The following is a 13,165-nucleotide window of genomic DNA, read 5'->3' on the forward strand; positions in this document are numbered from 1 at the left end:
TGTAGTGTTCAGTTTTGAATCACACAGCTTGAGGGAGACTGGTGTATCTGAAATTAGTGTGGAGATAACCGATCACGTACAGAAGATGGATCTTGCTACATTCTCCTGCAAGATCCTTGAAGCTTAGGAAGTAAGTGGGTGAAGAAACATTAAACCATGCCAGGACACAGTCACCTTCAGTGAGAGAACACAGAAAACTAGGGGACAACCAACTGACTATCAGTAACATAGCAACAAATAAATTACAGGGAAGAGTTTCCAATCCAGACAATCAGGTGAATGGCTGAACCTGACGTTGACTCAACTCCCACTACCCCTCTCACTACTTCCTTCCTTCCACCAAGCCCTTGAGTGGCAATCTTTATCGCTACTGAGTGCAATGTCCCTGTAGGCACAAACATACAAGAATTAAATTTCTGAAGGCTTTGGAAACCATAGGGAAGAAGTGTACTGTTCCAAAACAGAGAAATGTGCCAAGGTCACAAGACCTGCAAGACCAATTTTGCATATTACGCTGCACTCACAGTTGTCAAACTCAAGGAAGAGAAAGCAGTAAACAGACCTAATGGTGGATGTACAGCAGTGAATGATTCCTGCCAAACTTTAGAGCTTAGAGGACAGAGAAACGAGTTACTGGAAAGAAGTGTCAAATAGTCTCAATTCAATTATGATTAATCTATGTGCAATCCAATAACGCCAATTAAAGCACATCATGGAGCCACTCAAGATGGAGTCTCAATACAAAATGGTGCACTGTGTTGGTTTGTACAACCATTTTACCCAAGGGCAGACCCTGCCCTCAATTAAGGTGAATGGTCCCTCAAATCAACAACAGGGATCCCCCACACCTCTCAAGGCCTTAATTTGCTGCGATTGATCAGAAAGTAGGCAGTCTTGCAAACTTTGGCATTTGGATTTATGAAAAAAAGTTGAAAAACTACTTTTAAAACCTTAATTCTATTCTAAAATAGACATAAAAAATTAACACTCACATACGCGCGCGCGCGCACACACACACACACACACACACACAAACAGTGAGCTACCAATCCTGACTTAACCCATATTTTTCCAGATCGAGGAAGATGGCTTGGACTATTTATGGTAACAGGGTTAATTGGTAGTATTCCGCACTCCCTTTTCAATCAGAACAGTGGCTCGTTTCAAAGCAAGTCCAAACATTATTTACCCCCCCCCCGCCCACCATAACCAAGTACACAATGGATCCATGTGCTCTACTGCCAGTCAGAAGCAGCCTTGGCTTCGAATGAGTAAAGCATGCTGGATAGGTGATACAACTGCAGCCAAGCTGTCAAATTCATTCTCCAGAAGAAGGAAAGGAAAAAAAACCTTTAAAGCAAGAGGTTCATGATAATGTCTTTTGAGGCACGAGATCCATTCTGAGTTCCACAGAAACCTCTCCATGGTCTATATATCCCACTTAAATCTCTGATCTACAAAATGCACCGTCATATGTATTTACAGTATCCAACACATCAGTAGTCCAACAGGTTGTCCTTTTTACCAGTTCATGATTGTGTTCCTATTTAATGTCATGAAATAAACTTGACTGCTTCCACCTGAACGGACAGAGGCAAAAAAGACCTGTGGAAAATTAAAGGGAAGAACTGAGGTGAGCATAAATTTTCACAGTGATTAGAGTTTTAAGAAAAAGCATAAAAAACAATTACAATATCAAGAGAATATTTTCTCCTTCAGCGCCACACTCAGTGGCCACTTTATTAGGTACACCTGCTCATTAATGCAAATATCTAATCAGCTAATCGTGCAGCAACTCAATGTAAAAAAGTATTCAGACATGGTGGTTGTTCAGGCCGAATATCAGAGTGGGGAAGAAATAGGATGCAAGTGACTTTGACCGTGGAAGGATTGTTAGTACCAGACAGGGGGGTTTGAGCTGCTGGTTTTCATGCACAGCAGTCTCGAGAGCAGGGGTTCCCAACCTTTTTTGAAACCATGGACCCCTACTATTAACCGAGGGGCCCGTGGACTCCAGGTTGGGAACCCCTGGCTCTAGACTTTACAGAGAATGGTGTGGAAAAACAAACAAAAAAATCCAGTGAGTTGCAGTTCTGTGGGCGAAAAAGCCGTGTTAATGAGAAAGGTCACGAGAATGGCCTGACTGGTTCAATCTGACAGGAAGGCGGCAGCAACTCAAATAACCACACATTACAACAATGCTGTGCAGGAGAACATCTCTGAATGGACAACACGTCAAAATTTAAAGTGGACAGGCTACAGCAGAAGACGATACTGGGTTTCACTCCTGTACCTAATAGAGTGGTTACTGAGTGCACATTGCTGTTTATACACTCTCCCAGCCTCTCCTCCATCCACCTACCACTCCTCCTTGCCTGCACTCAACCATAACCTGGCAGCTCTTGTTCCACCCTTTCCCCTCACCTCTTAATACAAGCCATTTCTACTCTATCTTTCAGTTCAGATGAAAGGTCTCGACCCAAACGTTATCTGCCCACTACACTCCACAGATACTGCCTGACCTGCTAAGTTCCCCTAGCTTCTTTCTGTTGCTGCGGGTTCAAGCAGCCTTTTGTGCCTCCTCCACTTTATTGAAATCTATTAACACCTTATTCTCCATGTTTACCCAGCTTTCCGCTTCACCAGGGATTCCCAACCCGAGGTCCACAGACCCCTCGGTTAATGGTGAGGGTCTATGCATAAATGAAAGTTTGGGAACCCCTGCCCTACACTGTTGTCACAAACAAACACATGGAATGCAAATCCTCTGTGCTTGCGCCACTCTCTGGGTGATGGGGTTTCTCTGGATTTCCTGGAGAGACAAGACTCTGCAGAAAAGTTTGGAACAACAAAATCGGCTGGTAGAAGATGGTACAGCATTTGTGGGAAGAAAGGGATTGCTGACACTTGGGGTCAATAGTCCTATTGCAGGGTTTCAGTCCAAAATGTGAACAATTCCTTTCCTCCTGCAGATGCTGAGATCCTCATGAAGATTGCTTACTGCTCCCTGGATTTCATAAACAATGTTTTCTGTCCTATCTCACCAGTGCCTTCATATGACTTAGTTCATTCTTGATGATCTCACTCTCAATGTAATTCATGGTGAGGGAAGAGCCGATTGCAGCGACTGAATTATGTCGTATGGAAGTTGTCCGTCATTTGCGCGAGGTTGAGAAGTTATCAGAGTGCTGAAATTCAGCGGCCAATGGAGTCACAGAGTTGTACAGCACGGAACGGCCAAATCATTGGGTATATTTAAGGCAGAGGTTGATAGATTCTTGGTTAGTCAGGGCAAGAAGGGATACAGGGAGAAGGCAGGAGATTGGGGCCAAAAGGGAAAATGGATCAACTGTGATGAAATGGTGAGGAGACTTGATGGGTCAAATGGCCTAACTTTTCTCCTATATCTTATGCTCTGACGGAACATGCCCTTCAGCCCACTGTGCCCTTGCTAGTCCTCATGTATTCATTTACACTTTTACATTTTATTCTGCTCTCCTTCCTAACTCTCCCCTCTCTCAGTTTCTACCACTCCCTCATGCTCTAGGGGCACAGTGGGTAATTAATCTACCAACCATAATGCGAATAGAAAAGCAAGAACGGTGACCTTCAACTTATTTGCTTTTGCAAAGGAGACATGACAAGTCTATAGTGTTAGATCAGAGGCTCTCCCTATTTCCAGAGCTGAATTGCACATTGCCCCCCGCCCCCACAAGATTTTCTTTACAACCTTGTTGAAAGTCTGTTGAACGAGCACTGCAGTGCACATTACCTTATCATTGCGTTCACAGAGGAACTTTAGCCGCTGTGCTCTTTTGTGCATAAAAACTCCATCGAGGTGACCTGTCTCCACAGATCGGATTTCGATGGCCTTCTCACCCCAACCCATGATCTGATTTGAACAGATGTACGCTGTACAAAGACACAAGGCATAGTTTCAAGCTGCTTGGTTATTGATGAAAAAATGCACCTTAAACAGCATATACTTGGTGCCACTTTCACTGTCAGCTCAGTCAAGATTGAGTCAGTAATTGGATGGAGATGCTTTTAGTAACTCACCCCTGACTGGTATAGTACATCCACAGCAGCTACAAGGTATCCCTATTGCTAATGTGCTATTGCAGTGTACATCATACTTCACATCTAAACTAGACTTTGTTGGGGTGGGAAGTGAGACGTGGGATCCCCCTTCCTGCTTCTCGTTTTGTGGGATATTGTGCAGGGTCATCACTATTATGTGTCATGTCACATGATGTGGGCAGTCATATGACCATGATTGTCCTTGGCAAATTTTTCTGCAGAAGTGGTTTGCCATTGCCGCCTTCTGGGCACTGTCTTTAAGATGGGTGACTCCAATCATTTTCAATCCTCTTTAGAGATTGTCTGCCTGACATCAGTGGCTGCATAACCAGGATTTGTGATATGCACCAGCTGCTCATCCGACCACTCACCACCTGCTCCCACGGCTTCATGTGATGCTGATCATTGAGGGATGGGGGGGCCACGGGTGACCTGCAGGCAAGCAGATGGGAGGAGCGCCTTACACTTCCATTGGTAGGGACGCATCTCCACCTTGCACCCAATCGTATAGGGTGGGAAACGTACAAGGGCTATCATCCCATAACCTTCACAAATAGTCCTCTTCCTTTCTGACCAACTGCTGGCTGAGAGCCACAGCCAAACTCAATGTCACATGAGGGACTGTCAACCATTGGTAGCTAAAGGAGGATTTGGCTTTATTGAGACATTAGAGAGGGTGCAGAAAGAGTTATCAGGATATTGCATGGATCAAAAAGCACAGTGAATTCTGGTTAACTGGGCCATTGGATAATCAGGGTAGCCACTTACTTGGGCCAACACTTAAAGAGCAAAAACTAATTGAGAAAATTGCCAGGACTCCATTAACTTATTTGGAACACTATGCTGCTTAATTGGGACACCAGATTGTTGCTGATCAGTTTCTGACTAGCCTCAGATGCATGAACTTGTGTGGCCATTAGACACTACACCATGCTTAGAATGCACAGTTTTTAAATAGTGTCAGTTGCATGTGTTTTTGTCACTGATAGTTGGCAGAAATAAGCAGTAGCTGTTTACACACTAAGGCTCGGAAAGTCCGGAACTGTTGGGAGTGAAATTGACAAACAAGAGAAAATCTACAGATGCTGGAAAAAGTTCCCTCCCCCCGCCACCTTCTTGCTCTGACTCCTCATCTTTCTCTCCTCCAGTCCTGATGAAGCGTCTTGGTCCGAAACATTGACTGTACTCTTTGCCTGGCCCGCTGAAATGATTTCACTACAACTACCAAGAATTTGAAGGTATCCAAAATCATCTTGAATGTTACAATGAAAATGAAGATTTGCAGGATACAATTGTCAAAAGAACTGTATGAAAGCACTCCATTATCTGCACCGATTTTGTTCATTTACAATCAAAAGAATACAGCAACGTACACTGGATGAATTCCTCCATCGATAACTATTAGGAACTAATACAGTTTCGTAGTACTGTAGAGATGTGTTGGTATTGTTCTAATTTGTTCTGTATTTGTATTCTAATTTGTTTTGTAGCTCCAGGATAGATGGCGGTGCGTGTGTATCGCGAGGCTCAGTGTCTTACCAGATTTCGAAAAATAGTGTTAATTTATCTGCTTGTTTCCTGCGTGTTCGCTAGATTCAGCTATGCGAACTACACTTACAGCAAACAGTCACTTTCGAACATTAACTATCGATGCACTAACGCAGCTTTGGACTATCCATTCAACAGCATTCTGACGCAAGAGCTGGGGCTGTCCAGGTGGGTCAGGGCAGAGTGAAGTGCCGTGGAGATGGCATTCTCTGTTGACCTGTTGGTGCGATAGGCAAATTGATGGGGGTCCAGGGTAGTGGGCAGACAGGATTTCAGATGTGATAGAACCAGTCTCTCAAAGCACTTTGCAATGATGGGGGTGAGTGCAACTGGGCAGAAGTCATTCAGGGCCGTGGCAGTGGAATAATTTAGCACTAGCACGATGGTGGCGGTCTTGAAGCTTGTGGGGACAACTGCCTGGGCCAGGGACAGATTAAAAATGTCCATGAAGATCCCGGCCAACTGCCCTGCACAGACTCTGAGCACACGGCCAGGTATTCCATCCAGACCAGCTGCCTTCCGTACATTCACCCTGCTCAGGGTGGCACAAACATCGGAGGTGGAAAGTGAGAGAGGCAGTTCACCAGGTGGAAGATCCGCTTTGAGGGTGACACAGTACTAGGTGGTTTGAAGTCTGTAATGACCTGTACGCCATGCCACATGCGCCAGGGGTCCGAGGAGTTGAAATGCTCCTCGATCCTCTGTTTGTATATGTGTTTAGCCTGAGAGATTCCCCTCCTCAGGTTGGCCCTGGCTGAGATGTAAGCCTCCTGGTCTAAATCTCTGGCTTTGAGCAGGAGGCAAACTTCTCTGTTCATCCATGGTTTCTGATTGGGGAAAACTTTTGTTTTTGTGATATCACTCTACCTACACTCTTGTTGACATACTCCAGGACAGAGTTGGTATATAAGTCAATGTTAATCTGAGAGTCTGGTGGCATGGGCAGCAAACACGCTCCAGTCTGTGTGCTGGAATTGGTGCTGAACAGCAGACTCAGCACCCTCCAGCCAAGTAGAAATGTCAAATACTAGAAAACATGCACTTAAGGTGAGAAGGGAAAGTTTAAGGAATCTATGCGGGCAATTAGTTTTTAAAAACAGTGTGGTGGGTATCTGGAACGACTGCTGGCGAGTGGTAGAAATAGACATGGCATTGGTGTTTTAATGGGTGTTGGGGTGGAGAAACATCTCTACCAAAGGAGATGTAAGGTGCTCCTTCCCTCTGCTAGTCTGCAGGTCACCCTTGGGCAAGGTGTAACACCTGCTTAGCCTCCCAATCAGGGTCATGTGAACCCATGGGAGCAAGTGATGGATGATCGTATGAGCAGCTGGTGGAAATCATAAGTCCTGCTTATGTGACCTGTGATGCTGGGCAGACAATCTATGAAGAGTATTGATAATGGATGGTGTCACCTGTCTTGGAAAGTCACTGCCCAGAAGAAGGCAATGGTAAACCACTTCTATAGCACAGGCACATGACGACGACGATGATGATGAGTAATGTTTAAGAGATATTTGGACAAAACATGAACATATAGGGAATGGATCATTTGTAAGCAGTTTGGGTTTTCTTTAATTTGGCATTATAGTTAGCACAGACATTGTGACCGAAGGCTTGTTGCTGAACTGTACTCTTCAGCTGACGGGAGATCTAAAAGAAGTTTACAAGATTATGGGAGGCATAGATAGAGTGGACAGAGAGTGTCTGTTTCCCAGGGTTGAAAATGTCAAATACTAGAGGGCATACATTGAAGATGAGAAGGGGTAGGTTCAAAGGGGATGTGGTGGATGCCTTTATGATATGTTTGGAACAGGCATATGGATGTAAGGAAGATGGAGGGATATGGACATGGTGTAGGTAGGAGGGATTAGTGTTTGGGTGTTTTTGATTTACTTTTTAGCTGGTTCAGAACAACATTGTGGGCTGAATGGCCTGTTCCTGTGCTGTACTCTTCTGTGTTCTATGTAATGATGCAAGGATGGATGGATTTATCGGATCCCCAGCATCTAAAGGTTAAATGAGAATGGGTGATTATAGTGTTAGGGCGTGTTCTAGAGTTATGGAATGTAACAAATATTAATTTCAACTGCAACCAGTCTTCAGATCTGACTGTGGATTGTAGATTGAGGTTAAAACGTAGCTCAGAACAATGCTCTTCCTGCAGCTGCAGACTGGGTCAATTGCAAACCAGGAAACACCCCACTGACCTGAGATGTCTGCATATGCATGAATGCAGCTCAGAGACAGCGGTGATTAACATTCACCCTAGAGTGTCTGTTGGTGTGAAGATCCAAGTGTCTGAAAATTATATGTAACTCAAAGGAAGCATTATGGATGCATTTTAACTATAGAATTGTCCTGCTGTTACCTTTGATCTTTTGGATATAAAAATATGATGTAATGTTGGGTCACTGAGCCTCTCTCCAGAGTGACTCCAGTGTGCACCAAATAAAAACTTATATACTCCCACAGCTATAAGTCTCTCCAGTGGCTTTCGTTGACAAGTCACAACACTAGAAACTGCAGTTACATTCCTTGACAGGTTAAATCCATTTTGGTTAATGCTTTCAGATATGAAATTGAGATAGAAATATGGGCTTGGGATATTCTGGTCCAGAAATAGGGGTAAGGATGGGTTAAAAAATTGGAACCAAGCCTTTCGGGAATGAAATTAGAAAACACATTTTGGGACACAATAAAATTTTGAACTTTCAGTCACAAGTCAGAGGGTCAACGGTTAAGTTTTGAGTTTGAGTCTTAAAGGATTATTTTTTAAAACAAAGATATCGAAGGTAAATAGGAAGTCATGTACCCCAGTCACAACCTCAGCTGGTAGTAGAGCAAAAGAAAAAGAGATATATACCATTTCCTGGTTCCTGCCTTCGTTAAATACCTGTGTACTTTCCAGCAGGAATAATCTCTGCTGTACATTCAACTGCAGAAAAATGTTACCTTGACCAGTATGTTCCTCCAAGAAGACCACAACCTTGCTGTGGTTTGGAGGCTTGAGTGCCTCATTGACCGGGAGAGCTGTGTTGGCTGGAGTCAGGGCTTCATGCTTTGGCTCTTGGTAGGGTCACCCACGCCAAACAGGTCAAAGGGTAGAGGCGAGTCTAAGAGTGGTCCACCGATCTTCCACGTTTGGGGGTTCAGCTCAGGGCCAACAACCCTGACTGGTCAAACAAAACTTATGGAAACCGCAATGAAAAATCCTTCAACATCTATGTGTGACAGAGTTCCTGAGTCTCCACCTAGTACTCGCATGACTGACTGTCGTGAAAACCAAGAGGACGTTACTGATGTGATGAAGGAATCCGGAACGCCACCAGAGATGGAGGACCTTCATAGCTGCCCTAAACGCCAACAGCATAACAGGCAAAACCAGTATGTTGGTATTTCTGAATCTTTTAATGTTAAGGTGCCACCCTACTGAAGTTGCCCAGGGACATTCCTGCCCATTGAAAAAAATCAGCTATTTACTCCAGCTCCAGCATGCACCAGGGTTTATTTTATATTGTGGTTCTGATTGCTCAGTGTATTGAAGTCATACTAAGGGCACACAGGAGATGGAAAGCCAGCAACAGTGTAGAAATATGAAATGAAAACAGAAAATGTCAGAAACAACCAGGTCAGGCAGTATCTGTAGAGAGAGAAACAGCTTTCAGTAGGGGAGGAGGGGAGGGAGGAATGCGTAGAAGTAAATATTACTGTTATACTGCTTGAATGGGAGCAGTAACTAGTACATTTTTACAAGTTTCTTCGTTTGTGTTGTGTGTTCTAAACAGTAACACTGAGTGACATGCCCAGCCGTTCTCACTATACAAATAAGATCAACCGAGCCTCCAACCTGATGGCATGAAAACTGATTTCTCTAACTTCCAGTAATTACTCCCCTCTACCCCTTTTCTTCTCCATTTATCATTCTAGTTACTCTCTCCTTCCCTTCTCCTCACTTGCCTGTGTCCCTCTGAGTTCCCTCCTCCCCTTTATTCCATGTCCTCAACTATTAGATTCCCTGGTTATCCTCTCACCCCCTTCTCTTCTCCTTATCTACCCATCTCCCTTGAGATTCTTTCTTCTTCTGTCTGTTATCTCTTCCACCTATTCCTTCCCAGCTTCTCACATAATCCCACCAATTTTCCACCATCAGGTCTCATCTGTTACCTTCCATTCTCGTCCCCCTCCCCCAACTTTCTTGTTCTGGTTTCTGCTTTTTTTGCCCCCAAAGCTGTCAAAATGTCTCAGTCTGAAATGTCCCCTCCAATAGATGCAGCCTGACCTGCTGAGTTTGTGTGCGCTGCTGAAAATGGCCAGTTCTGATTCAGACAGGGGAGTTGGAGAATTTGATAGCAAGTCTAGAAGGAAGCCCAGAGGGAAGGTGAGGTACAGCTCCTCAAGCTGGTTGGGCCTCATTGTACCAGAGAACTACATATCAAGAAACCTGGTGCAACATACAATGGGAATGGATGCAGTTTGTCCTGGTCTAGTTCAGCCATTCTCAACAGGGGTCATATGGCCCCCTTGGGGGCCCGGACATATTTGAAGGGGGCCACCGACTGAAAACTGAGAGAAGGGGACCCCCAAGGGTTTATGGGGGCCCTGGTAACTGAGCCAATGAAATATCCAAGCAGCAACCTTCATTGGAGTCGATAGTTTCCCTCCTATTTATAATATCTGTATAATGAAGTACAACCCACCCAAGTTGAGGCAGAAATTCAAGAGAGTTTGATTGATCTTCGGAGTGAGTGATCTACCGAAATAAATTTACAGCACTGCGGGAAAAAAACCCAAAGATTTTTTATTGCCTTTCCCTCAACATATTTGGTTGAGAGCGGATTCTGCAAGGTAGTTTCCTTGACAAAATCCAGGAACAGAATTGATACCGCAACAAGAGATGACTGTCATTGTCTAATTTGGAGCCCAATATCATGAAACTTGCAGAAAAGAACCAAGCTCAATGATCGCATTAGGCCTGATAGATGTTTAATTTCATACAGTCTTTTTTAAAGTTTTGTCCCGTTTGTCGGAATGTTCAGGTTTTCTTGTGTTCAATAATAAATGATTTTCTGTCTCTCTGTTCCTGTTGTATCCCTGTTTGAAAGGGGGCCCTGGAACTTGAGAAGAGCTGCTAAGGGGGCCGTGGCCAAAAAACGGTTGAGAATCACTGGCCTAGTTGATACTGAATTGAGAGACTACCCTCATTATGGGGCAATTAACAGACCAGCAGATTAAGAAATGTTCTCAGTTTTAAGTGCCACAATTGCAGTAGAGATTTCTGCTCCACATTGAAACTTGGCCACCTCTGCCTGAACTTGTACGTGTGACTAGGGCCAGGATCATCTTTTGAATCAGCTACCACCAACTATCTGACCTAGAACAATGCTTCTCTATAAAGTATCTCAAGGGACCTTCGGACAGTCAGAGAAAGAAAAAGGCAGTGAGAAAGGTTCACAAAGTAATGCCTCAGTTTGTAGGCAACTTACCCACAGAGGTTGGCATCTCACCCCACTGTAACACCACATCCTTCATAATACGGCCATAGGTATTCACATAAACTCCTTCATCTTCATAGCACAGAAGCATTTCCATTCCAGCAGTGTTGGGTAGAATTACAATGGCATGAGGCACCATATGGGACTGAATCTAGACATTAAAAGATGAAAGGTCTTGTGTTGAAAGCAGACACAAAGGGATAGGAATTAGCCATTCAGCCCCATTCACCATTCTATCAGCTAATTTACCCTTCAATTTACCCATCTTTTAACCTTGAATGATATTCTTACCAAAAACTCCATTTATAAATTCAACAGATATCACAACATATGCCAGTGATATTAAACCTGATTCTGAAAAGATTCAAAGTTCAAAGAAAATTTTATTATCAAAGTACATATATGCCACCATATACAACCCTGAGATTCATTTTCCTGTGGGCATCCTCAGCAAACCTACAGAATAGTAACTGTAACAAAATTAATGAAAGGCCACCCACCCAACTCGGGGGCTAAACCAGAGTGCAGAAGACAGCAAACTGCAAATACGAATATAATTAAATAGCAATAAATGATAAGAACATGTGATGAAGAGTCTTTAGAAGTGAGTCCACAGGTTGTGGGAACAGTTCAGTGATGGGGAAAGTGAAGTTATCCCCTTTGGTTCAAGAGCCTGATAGTCAAGGGGTAATAACTGTTCTTGAACCTGGTGGTGAGAGTCCTGAGGCTCTTGTACCTTCTACCTGATAGCAGCAGTGAGAAGAGAGCATGACCTGGGTGGTGGTGGGGTGGAGACTGTTGTTGATGGGTGCTGCCATCATCATGGCATTCTTTGTAGAAGGAATTCTAAATTTTCATCAGCTTGTGTGCAAAACTGCTTCCTAACTTCATGATAAAACATCCTAATTTTAAAACCATTGCTCCTTGTTCCGCGTTCCCCAACTGAAAATGATCAGTTTAAAACTCTGTTTAGATGACTCCTCTGTCTTCGAGATGCAACCTCACCTCCATACATCATTTGCTGATGTGCCTGAGGTTCAGTATTCTTGTGAATCCCCGCCATCCCCAATACATTTACCTGGGCTTTGATGGCCCACCCTGATCCGGTCACATCTCACACTCTGAATGTTATTAGTCATAGACATAGAAAGATCTCTATTTTCCTCTTCCTGAAAGAGTGGGTTACATGATGGAGCTGAAGGAATACTTCTCATTTCAATTATCCTGATGCTGTCTCAGCTTGGAATGGTGATGCACATAGAGGTAGCAGGATGAATGAAAATTTATTAATTATTATTGATCTGAACAATTGGTTCAAAAACAGATCAATTATCCCTCCCTGTCCTATCCCCAAGCATTCCTCTTGCTGAGGCACTGTGTAGAACATCTCCAGATATCCCATACAACATCTGAATGCAAAAGATCCTTCATAGAATCCCTAATGTCCAAGTCCAATGTGATATCCCTCACATTGGAGCTTGATCATTAGGAATTCAATGAAGGAACAACTTCTTCAGATGTTGTGGAACTAGTTACTCTCTTGGTAATGTCTTTAACATTCAGCTTTGGCTGCAATGGCTTTGCACACCGCTACAAGAATGAGAGCCACACCACATGCAAGTAAAGTGCAAGAGTGCCAGCAAGGTGTTACTTACCTCGATGACATTGACACCAATGATGGCAAAATTCATACCATAAAAAAAAAACACCAAACTTACAGGACAATCAGAGTAATGAGCTGGTGGGAGAGGCTATCAAAAAGCCCAAGGCATCATCCTGAATATAATGAAGGGACTTAATGGTCTGTGGCTTGAAATCATTACACAGGGTGAAATAAATTAAAACCTTTTAAAACTGGGGGCGTCACGTGATGACGTGGGATTGAGACGTGTAAATTCAGCTCTCCCGCAACAAATCAGTAAAGTACCGTTTAAATAAAACAAAGTTGGTAAATATTTTTTGAAAACGATTTATAAACTTTGTAAGACTACTTTACGGTATGCCTCCTAAACCGCAACAAAAGAAGTCTGCTGTTGCGAAGCAGC

The 13,165-nt window shown here is 43.6% G+C and overlaps 1 protein-coding gene across 2 annotated transcripts in view; it reads right to left on the reverse strand.

Annotated features, from left to right (window-relative positions):
* Nucleotides 1–921: 921 nt before the first annotated feature.
* LOC134346959 (misshapen-like kinase 1) overlaps nt 922–13,165 on the reverse strand; it is a 351,745-nt gene continuing 339,501 nt past the window's right edge. For both annotated transcript variants that reach the window (XM_063048859.1, XM_063048858.1), the window contains 3 exons: nt 11,112–11,271; nt 3,773–3,912; nt 922–1,605 (listed from right to left, as the gene is read on the reverse strand). In XM_063048859.1, coding sequence (XP_062904929.1) covers nt 1,522–1,605; nt 3,773–3,912; nt 11,112–11,271 — 384 coding nt within the window. In that variant the 3' untranslated portion in view covers nt 922–1,521. The remainder of the gene's footprint in view (nt 1,606–3,772; nt 3,913–11,111; nt 11,272–13,165) is intronic.

Source organism: Mobula hypostoma, chromosome 5 (genome assembly GCF_963921235.1).
Source record: "Mobula hypostoma chromosome 5, sMobHyp1.1, whole genome shotgun sequence".
Classification (NCBI taxonomy): domain Eukaryota; kingdom Metazoa; phylum Chordata; class Chondrichthyes; order Myliobatiformes; family Myliobatidae; genus Mobula; species Mobula hypostoma.